Source organism: Dama dama, chromosome 21 (assembly GCF_033118175.1).
Source record: "Dama dama isolate Ldn47 chromosome 21, ASM3311817v1, whole genome shotgun sequence".
NCBI lineage: Eukaryota > Metazoa > Chordata > Mammalia > Artiodactyla > Cervidae > Dama > Dama dama.
This window is the reverse complement of record NC_083701.1, coordinates 8,246,591-8,256,704: the sequence shown is the minus strand read 5'-3', so window position 1 is coordinate 8,256,704 and position 10,114 is coordinate 8,246,591. Positions and strand designations below refer to the sequence as shown.

The following is a 10,114-nucleotide window of genomic DNA, read 5'->3' as shown; positions in this document are numbered from 1 at the left end:
ACGTGCAGTGAACTAACGCCCAATGTAGCCAAAAATAAATAAATAAAATCATACAAAGGCATGATCCTTTCATGTAGAGAGCATTTGATTGTTCACTATTCCACTTGATCTTCGTGACAGCACATGAAGCATTTTTTCCATTTTACAGGTGAAGAAACTGAAGCTTAGGAAGTACTGTGAATTTCCAGAGACCACATAATTAGTAAACATTACTAAAAAGTAAAATTACTTTAGTAAATTACATAAAGAATTACATTAGTAATTAGGGTTAATTACATTAGTAAAAATTTTTACTAATTTTACTAAAAAACTGACATTAGTAAAAATCCGGCAAAATTTTTACATTGGTGAAAATCCTGTAAAAATTACAGGATTGAGACACAAATGTAGCTCAACCGAAAAGAAAGGAGCCAGCCAGGGCTAGTCTCTGGCAACATTGTCAGAAGCATACCTTATCTAATCACTTTTCCAAGTCTCTCTTCTCATCACAGCTCCCACCCGCACCATCCCCACCATCAGACCGCTTCCCAGAGCTGCCCTTAACCTGGCAGCTCTTTTCCTCTGTGTGTGTGTGGAGTCACATCAGTCATGTCTGACTCCTTGCAACCCTATGGACCATAGCTCTCCAAGCTCCTATGTCCATGGGATTCTCCAGGCAAGAATACTGAAGTGGGTTGCCATTCCTTCTTCCAGACTCAGGGATCGAACCCACGTCTCTTAAGTCTTGTGCATTGGCGGAAGGGTTGATAGGATACTGACTCTCTCTGCCTCAGTCTCCCCATTCATAAAATGTGATAATGATTTCTTCCATGCCTACCCCATAAGTATCCAAAAAATAAAAGCATAGAAAAGTGCTTTAAAACAAAAAATCATGTGTACATTAGATATAACGTCCTCTTGTCTCATCCTATATTGATTCCTGCAGAATCAATACTATAAATAACTGCTTTTCCTCCAAACAGAAAATTGTCCATTTCTCTAATTATAAAATTATTCAAGCAGATTATGAATAACTTAGACAATACCAAAAGCATAGAGACGGAAGTGAAACATCCATTTTACACACACACATACACACAGGAACAGGTTCAATATATATACAGATATACAACTGATACTGTATACAGATATACAGCAAATATACAACAGATACAGATATACAACAGATAGACAAGATGATATTGTCATCTTTTTATAGACCATGGTCTTTGTCTTGTGGTGTAATATAGCACAGACAAAGAAAAACCTGGATCATAAAACCTTAAGCAACTTTATTGATGCAGGATGATTACCAATATCTTAAGAGCAAGGCTATTGGCATGTCCCAGTGTAGCTCCAGAGCTTAGGCTGATCTAAAACAGAAACGTCCGCTTTGCCCAGTATATCAAGTCTCTCTAACTCCAGGTCATCATCACCATAATAACCCAGAATCCATGAAAGTCAGTGCATATCATTTGATAGTGAAGTACACGCAGAATGACTGATGTCTGAGTGTGCTCATCACTCAGTTGTGTCCGACTCTTTGCGACCCCATGGATTATAGCCCACCAACCTCCTGTCTGTGGAATTTTCCAAGAGAGAATACTAGAGAGGGTTGCCATTTCCTCTTCCAAGGGATCTTCCCAATCTAGTGATCGAATCCACATCTCCTGCACTGCAGTAAGTTCATCTATATTAATATGTCTTCCTCTTTGTTCTCAAAGTTTAGATACGTTTAAGCCCGTGACTGATGTCTTAAAAGTGTCCAAACTTTGAGAAGAGAAAGGCATATTAATATAGATGACTTGACTCAGCCTATGTACCAACACTGCAATTTTAAAACACCTTCAAAAGATATTTTTCTTTAAATAAAAGATAAAATCATAATATTAATATATGTATAATTTTAAATGCCACTGCTTCCTGTTAATAAAATACCATGGGAAACTTATGTCAGTGAGCGTCTATCTATGCATTTGCCTTTTCTGGGCCCTTCATATTAATGGAATCATAGAAGATGTGATCTTCTGCCACTAGCTTCTTTCACTTAGTATAGTGCATTCAAGCAAGCACAGCATGCTTCAGTGCTTCATTCTTTTTTTTATTGCTGAATAATATTCCATTTCTGGATATACTACACTTCGTTTATCATAAGTTTTAATTCACACCGTAAATGGATGAGTAATAGGTTGTTGACTGTCTGTGTCCTCACTATTCCATCCTTTGATGAATGGCATATGGATCTTTTCAAATTTTTAATTTCTATAGACAGCAATGCAAATCATAGATGCATAAATATTTCTTTATATGCATACAATAATATCCTTTCCTCACACCATAAACAAAAATCAATTCCAGATGAATTAGAGATCTAAATATGAAAGATGGTAAACTTCTAGCTGGCAATACAGGAAAATATAAATATGTCCGCTTCTGCCGCGCGAAGCGTGTGTCTCAGCAGCCCAGGGCGCCGGAGAGGGAGCGGCCCCGACCTCGGGGCCACGGCCCTTGCTTCCTTTTCGTTGTCGCGAAACGCCGTGCGCCCCGTAACCGGGGCGATGGGTGCCAACGAGGACCAGGAGATGGAACTGGAGGCATTACGCTCTATTTATGAAGGAGATGAAAGTTTCCGGGAATTAAGTCCAGTTTCATTTCAATACAGGATAGGTGAAAATGGGGATCCCAAAGCCTTCCTCATAGAGATTTCCTGGACAGAAACCTATCCGCAGACCCCTCCCATCATATCCATGAATGCCTTTTTTAACAACACCATATCGTCAGACGTAAAACAGAGCATACTAGCCAAGTTACAGGAGGCGGTGGAAGTCCACCTCGGGACGGCCATGACCTACACGCTGTTTGAATACGCCAAGGACAATAAGGAGCAGTTCATGGAGAACCATCATCCCGTTCATTCTGCTACATCCATAAGCAATATCATCTCAGTTGAAACTCCTAGCACAGCCCCATCGAGCAAGAAAAAAGATAAAAAGGAACAACTTTCAAAAGCCCAGAAACGTAAGCTGGCAGATAAAACAGATCACAAAGGAGAACTTCCTAGAGGATGGAACTGGGTTGATGTGGTGAAGCATTTGAGCAAAACTGGCTCTAAAGACGATGAATAGCCCTTGGAATCCGAGACAAGGGAAGAGCATCCTTTAATAAGTAAACGGGGTTCAAAATCTTTCATTACTCTTTTCTGGTATTGAGGTGGCTTTTTATAAAACAATTGTTTTGTATGTTTCTTATGTAAAAAAAAAATGTTTCAAGTTGAAAGTAAAGGAATCTGGTTGTATTAAATTATTTTCACAAACTTGCCTTAATAAAAGGTGAAAATGTTACTGTTTAGTATAATATTTTATGGAACCAATTATAAACGGACAAATGCAAGGAATTATAAATAATCAATGTCAATTTATGTGATCTTATTCCGGTGGATATGATATTTCTTAAAGGAGTTTTAAGCTCTTTTCAAATTCTTATCCCAATGGAGAATATGAATGAACAATGTGTTCACAGTATGATCTGTATTAATAGGCTTCTCATCTTTAAGTCTTTGTTCCTTCCTTCTTTTAATTACTGAAGCATAAATTGCTTCAGAGAGATTTAAATACTAGTATTTGAACTTTATATGTAATATTCTTTCCAGGTCCTTTTTATTTTTCAAGGGTGAACTGCTTTTTAAGAAATATATATCTGTTAATATTTCTGATTTGGGTAATGATGTTTGATCCTGAGAGCTTTCAATAATATGTGGAATCAGAGAAAGGAAAAAAAAAAGATCTGCCAAATACTTTGGAAAATATTTGAATAAAAGTGCTGGTTCCCATTTAAACCATTTCTCTTTGCTGCATATACCTAGATGGGAGTAAAAGATGCCTTAATATTTAATTTTTATATTGTTAAAGACAGCGGTTTTAATAAATTCCTATTTATCCATTGTGTAAAAAAAAAAAAATATATATAAATATGTCCTTGGAGGAAGAAAAATTTCTTAAACAAAACACACATACACAAAGATGTAACCATTAAGATGGTTAAAAGATGAATAAACTGAACATTTTTAAGATTTAAAACTTTAAAAAACTCAAAGTCACCATTGAATAAGACATTTGCAGTACATGTACCCAACAAAGGTTTCATAGCCAAGATTCCTAGAACACTCCTCCAAATCAATAAGAAAAGAACAGGTAACCCAATAGAATATGGTTAAGAGAAGTGAATAAACACTTCACAGAAAGAATATCAAAACAAAAAATGAACACATGAAAGGCTCCTCCACACCTTCAGTCACAAAGAAATGCAAAGTTAAAGTCACAGTAAGACACAGCTACACACATATCAGAAGAGCTTTTTTTTAAATAATGAATTTGTAGAGCAGTCGGAACTCTCATGGCTGCTGACCTGGGTTTACATTCTGACACTCAGGTAATATTGTAGTATTACAATCACTCTGGAAAACTGCTCAGGAGTACTTACCAAAGCAAACATGTGCCCTAAGACCTAAAAATTCCATGCTGAGGTATGTATCCAACAAAAATAAACACATCCATGCATCAAAAGACATGTAATATGTTCAAAGCAACATAATTCACAGTATCCCAACACTGGACAAAAATATCTAACGACAGCCAAATAAATTGTGATATTTTGCTGTTGTTGAGTCGCTAAGTCTTATCTGACTCTTTTGTAACCCTATGTACTGTAGCCCTCCAGGCTCCTCTGTTCACAGGATTTCCCAGGCAAGAATACTGGAGTGGGTTGCCATGCCCTCCTCCAGAGACTCTTCCTAACCCGGAGATCAAACCCACATCTCCTGTACCTCCTGCCTTGGCAGGTAGATTCTTTACCACTAAGCCACCAGGGAAACCCAAATTGTGACATAGTCTTGTAATAGTAAATGATGCTTGATGAAAATGAACCATTGCTGCCTGCAAAAACATGGATGAAGCTCACAAATATATTGAATCAAGAAAGATAAACACAAGAGAGTAGATGACAAATGGTTCCCTTTGCATAAAGTAAAAAATCAGCAAAGATATTTGACAATGAATGAGGACAACAGGTAACTTTGGGGCATCAGTAAATGTTTCGTTTATGAAAATTCACCAAGCTACGCACGTGGTTTGTGTGTTTTTCTGTACGTATGCTATACTTTGATATACAACTTATATGAAAACGAGGGATACCCAAGAGTGCTGGATCAACTTCATGGCCCCCCCCGCCCCATTGTAAAACAAGCCCTTGTGATGGAGTGGTGAGTCTCCCCACTCACAGTGTAGAACTGGCCACCAACCCCCAGAGAAGGAGGAGGTGGCAGGGGAAGCATGGTCTGATGAGTAAGGAGGCTGGGAAGGAGATTGGTCCAGGAGAAGAGACTCAAGGACCTCAGCGATCTGCAGACTCAGTGGTTCCCCCTGACACCTGGGTTGAAGAAAACTAGGACTGGACACCCTCTGCTTCCTCAGTCTTCTAACTTTATTGAGGTTTTCAGTGGCTAAGTCAAAGATCTCTGGGCAAATGTCACATTGCACTTGAAAATATGTGGATCATTTTCAAATACCTTTTGATATTGATTTCTAGCATAATTCCAGTGATAAAAGAACAGACTCTCTACAATTTCAATACCTTTAGACCATGAAATTTTTGCACCTTGTTTTATGTCCCTGGATATGTTCCAGTGTCTCCTAGTTTATAAATCTATGGAAACTTGAACAGAATTTGTATCCTACTGTTGTGTCAAAATTGTACAAATCTTAATTATGTTGAATTGGTTCATGGTGCTTTTTAGGTCTACTAAATCCTTATTTTTTCTTTATATTCATTCTATTAATTTTGGAGAGCTTGAGAGTTTAAACACCAACTAAAAATCTTAATTTATCTACTTTAAAAAATATAGTAGAACTACATGTAACTTTGCTCTGCATTTTCCAAATCTCCTGTCAATGTGGTATCAGCATTCATAATTTAAAAAATTAAAAGGATAGAGAAAAAACAACAACAAAACAAACAAACAAAAAACTAGGATTGGAGATATGGGATCATCTCTGCTTCCCCGGCTAAAGCAGAAGGACTGGGAAGGTAGCACCTCCTCTCTGCACACCCACTGCCAACTGCCGCTGAGTCAGCGGAGACGTGGACCTTCCTCCGTCACACAGCCAGTGGCAAGCAGCCCATCCCACCCCCTCCACCCTCAAGAGATGGCTCCCAGTCATCATTAGAAGGATAGCAACAAAAAGGCCAGTTCGACACACAGAAAGCCATTTAGGGATATCAAGATTGTGATTATTTAAAATAAAAAAGAGAACGTGAAATTTGAGGACTTGCCTATTGCTCAGAGACAAGATAGATCTCAGCCCCTGCTCTGATGGAGCCAATGCTGGTTTCTGTTGAGTTGTTTCTCTATGATCAGTCGTACTTGGCCCACAGAATGCTAGATCTCCTGAAGGGTGCGTGACCGTGTTTTTTTTCTTTCGCTGCATATAGTTTATGTCCTCCTAAGGACAGCAAGGAGATCAAACCAGTCAATCATAAAGGAAATCAACCCTGAATACTCACTGGAAGGACTGATGCTGAAGCTGAAGCTCAATACTCTGGCCACCTGATCTGAAAGCCAGCTCATTAGAAAAGACTCTGATGCTGGGAAAGAGTGAGGGCAGGAGGAGAAGGGGGCAACAGAGGATGACATGGTTGGCTGGCATCACCGACTCAAAACTCCAGGAGGTAGTGAGGAACAGGGAAGCCTGGCGTGCTGCAGTCCATGTGGTCACAGAGAGACTTGACTTGATGGCTGAACAAAAATAACAGAGGAAGGGCACTCAGGAGAGTCCACCCTACTCATCCCCCAGAGGGGACATGATCTTCTCCTGCCCCATAGTGACAGACACAGAGAATTTTTTTCTTCATCAGTGAGAACTGGGGGAGGAAAGGGGGCTATGAGGAAAGAACCTGCTGAGAATGGAGGGAAAGGGGACAGTGAGGGGAAAGCTGGGTTCCACTGATGGTTCCGGTCTCTGAATCAAGCCACACTTTAACCTGCGTCCTCCTAGAGTTTTCTCTTCTGTGAGTCAGGGAATCTCCTTTGTTCTTTTTTTAAATTAATCTATTTATTTTAATTGGAGACTAATTACTTTACAGTATTGTCGCCTTTGTTCATAAGCCATTTGAGTGTCTTGTCTTTGTTGCTACAGGATTCATATCAGATATGTCAGTTATCCTAAAGAAACCGGAAATCCCTCAAACATAAAAACAAACTTCCTGATGAAACTCTCACCAGGTTACAAGAGAGTTTTTCCTTCCTCTCACTAATATAATTTTGACCTTTAAAAAAAGAAAGAAAATTTTCACTCCTGCCCCCAATCCTAGGCCATCAATTTGACAACAAAAGGCATGGGTCCCAGCAATCCCATTGCTGGGCATACACACCAAGGAAATGAGAATTGAAAGAGACACATGTACCCCAATGTTCATCACAGCACTGTTTACAATAGATAGGACTTGGCAACCTAGGTGTCCATCAGCAGACAAATGGATAAGAAAGTTGTGGTACATATACACAATGGAATATTACTCAGCTATTAAAAAGAATGCATTTGAATCAGTTCTAATGAAGTGGATGAAACTGGAGGCTGTTATATAGAGTGAAGTAAGTCAGAAAGAAAAATACCAACACAGTATACTAACACATATATATAGAATTTAGAAAGATGGTAACTATGAACCAATATGCAAGACAACGAAAGAGACACGGATATAAAGAACAGACTTTTGGACTCTGTGGGAGAAGGCAAGGGTGGGGTGATCTGAGAGAATAGCATTGAAACATATATATTACCGTATATGAAACAGATTGCCAGTCCATGTTCGACACATGAGACGGGGTGCTCAGGGCTGCTGCACTGGGAAGACCCCGAGGGATGGGATGGGGATGGAGGTGGGAGGGGGGTCCAGGATGGGGGACATATGTATACCCATGGCTGAGTCATGTCAATGTACGGCAAAAAACACTACAATATTGTAAAGTAATTAGCCTCCAATTAAAATAAATTAATTGATTTTCTCAAAAAAAGCATACACCCAACTCTCTTCTATTTTTCCAAGATTTCTCTCCCAGTTGGTGGAGAGGTGGGCTGTCCTACCAAAATCACAAAACGTCCCCTCAAAACAGGACATCCGCATCCTTTGATATGAGGACAATAACACACGCATACCAGCAAATGACCAGGGCAGGGTTCCACATCTGCCGACGTACCCCAGCAGCCACGCCCGTCACCCTGCATTTATCGTCCGGGGTCCTTACCAGGGCTGAGCTCTCACGGAACTCATTTTACAGAAGTGCCAGGACTTGACTCAGCCTCCTGGGTCTTGCACAGCCTGAGCTCCATCCCTGGCCTCTTCTGACTCCTGCACAAAAAGGAAACAGATGATTCTCTTCTCAGTGGGGCCGCCGGCTCCCTCCTTCCAATCCATTAAGCATGGCATGGAGCTGTGTAACTCTGCACACACCATCCTGCTCAGTATAAATAGGGACCATCCATCAGGAATGTCACAGACAGGAAGCCAATGAAGTTTCTACAACCAATTTACAATCAGAATCTGTTGTAAAATGCACACGGAAAATACCTTAACAGATTGAGAGGATGTGAAATACGTATTATGCATATGGCCTAGGGAGCCTGGTTAAATTCAGAGGAGGGAGCCCCAAGAAGAAAAAGTGGAAAATGCACAAAAATGAGGGGACAAAGGGTGACAAGGTGGGGTCTATCTTCACATTTGGAAATAAAAAATAACAGCGTGGCAAATAGGAACAGAGTGACAGTGTCCCATTATTTTTTTCCTATCTTGCAAAGTCAGCAAACCCAGGCATACTTGCAAATAAATGTTCTTCTTGATGCTGAATTTACTACCACTAGGCTAAAAAGTAAAAAAAAAAAAAAATTGAAGATTTCTATGGAGACAGAAAATAAATTTAGCCAAGGAGATAGCAGAGCAGGCTCTCTGAGCCTGGGCTGCCAACTTCCTGCAACCTCATCCCAGAAGATCGACTCACACGCGTGAAATATCAACCTGTGTTCAGGGGTGTCACTTCATTTTTTAGAAGCTTTACAACTATCTTTGCAGGAGAGGAAGGAGATCTGTCCATCCTTCTAACCACAGGCATCCTGCTGGCTTGGCTTCCAATCCCACTCTCCCCAGACCCTGCATCCTGACCGCCACTTCACTCCAAGCCCAAGACACCACCCCAAACCATTCCACCATCCACGTGACTTTTGTTGTTGTTTAGTCACCCAGTCCTGTCTGATTCTTTTGCAACTCCACAGACTGTAACCCACCAGGCTCCTCTGTCCATGGGATTCTCCAGCAAGAATACTGGAGTGGGTTGCCATTTCCTCCTCCAGGGGATCTTCCTGACCCAGGGATTGAACCCACGTCTTCCCACGCCTCCTACATTGGAAGCAGTCTTAACTGCTGAGCCACCAGGGAAGCCCTACGTGACTTTTCAGTTCAGTTCAGTTCAGTCGCTCAGTCGTGTCCGACTCTGGGAATTTTACCCAAGCTTAAAATTAAGATACCCACTGAATTCACAGCTGAATGCGTGAGTGCAATCAGGTTCATGATCTAGAATAGAAAGCACCACACAGAGATATTCCTAGGAGGGTTTGTAGGGTGCTATTACAGAGAAATATAATGAAATATTCAGGAGCAGAAAGGAGGTCCCACCCCCAGTACTGTGAGTCAAAAACCTAGAGTCCTTAAACTGCAACTATTGTTTTTTTTATGATAAAGTATTAGGAATGACTTTTAGAACACTTCTTTCAAAGCCATCTCAGAGATCAGTTGTTACTCTACAGTTCTTTACAAGTAAGCAATCTGATTCTCAAAGCTCATGTATATGCCCTCAATAGATCTGTGACCCTCCAGACCAGGGAAGGTGAGCTGGAGTGGTTGGTCACCAAAGACGAAACGTTAATTTCACATCACAGCAAGAAAATCATTTTCCCAGAAGTTACACAAGTCAGCAAACGATAATATTCAAGCCTCTAGCACTGGCCTTGTCCAGGGAAATAAATCTTGAATTTAAGGAGAGAAACTGCCCGAAGAGATTGGGGTGAAGTCACCTGTCTAGAAATTGACA

The 10,114-nt window shown here is 40.4% G+C and overlaps 1 protein-coding gene across 1 annotated transcript; it reads left to right on the top strand.

Annotated features, from left to right (window-relative positions):
* Window positions 1-2,415: 2,415 nt before the first annotated feature.
* LOC133042508 (RWD domain-containing protein 4) lies at window positions 2,416-3,919 on the top strand. The gene has a single exon (XM_061123141.1). It carries the CDS (start codon window positions 2,538-2,540, stop codon window positions 3,102-3,104), a length of 567 nt encoding a protein of 188 aa, XP_060979124.1. The 5' UTR covers window positions 2,416-2,537; the 3' UTR covers window positions 3,105-3,919.
* Window positions 3,920-10,114: the final 6,195 nt, after the last annotated feature.

Bases quoted from the DNA above. Each gene is read 5' to 3' on its own strand.
- LOC133042508 (XM_061123141.1), top strand. From the start codon at position 2,538: ATGGGTGCCAACGAGGACCAGGAGATGGAACTGGAGGCATTACGCTCT.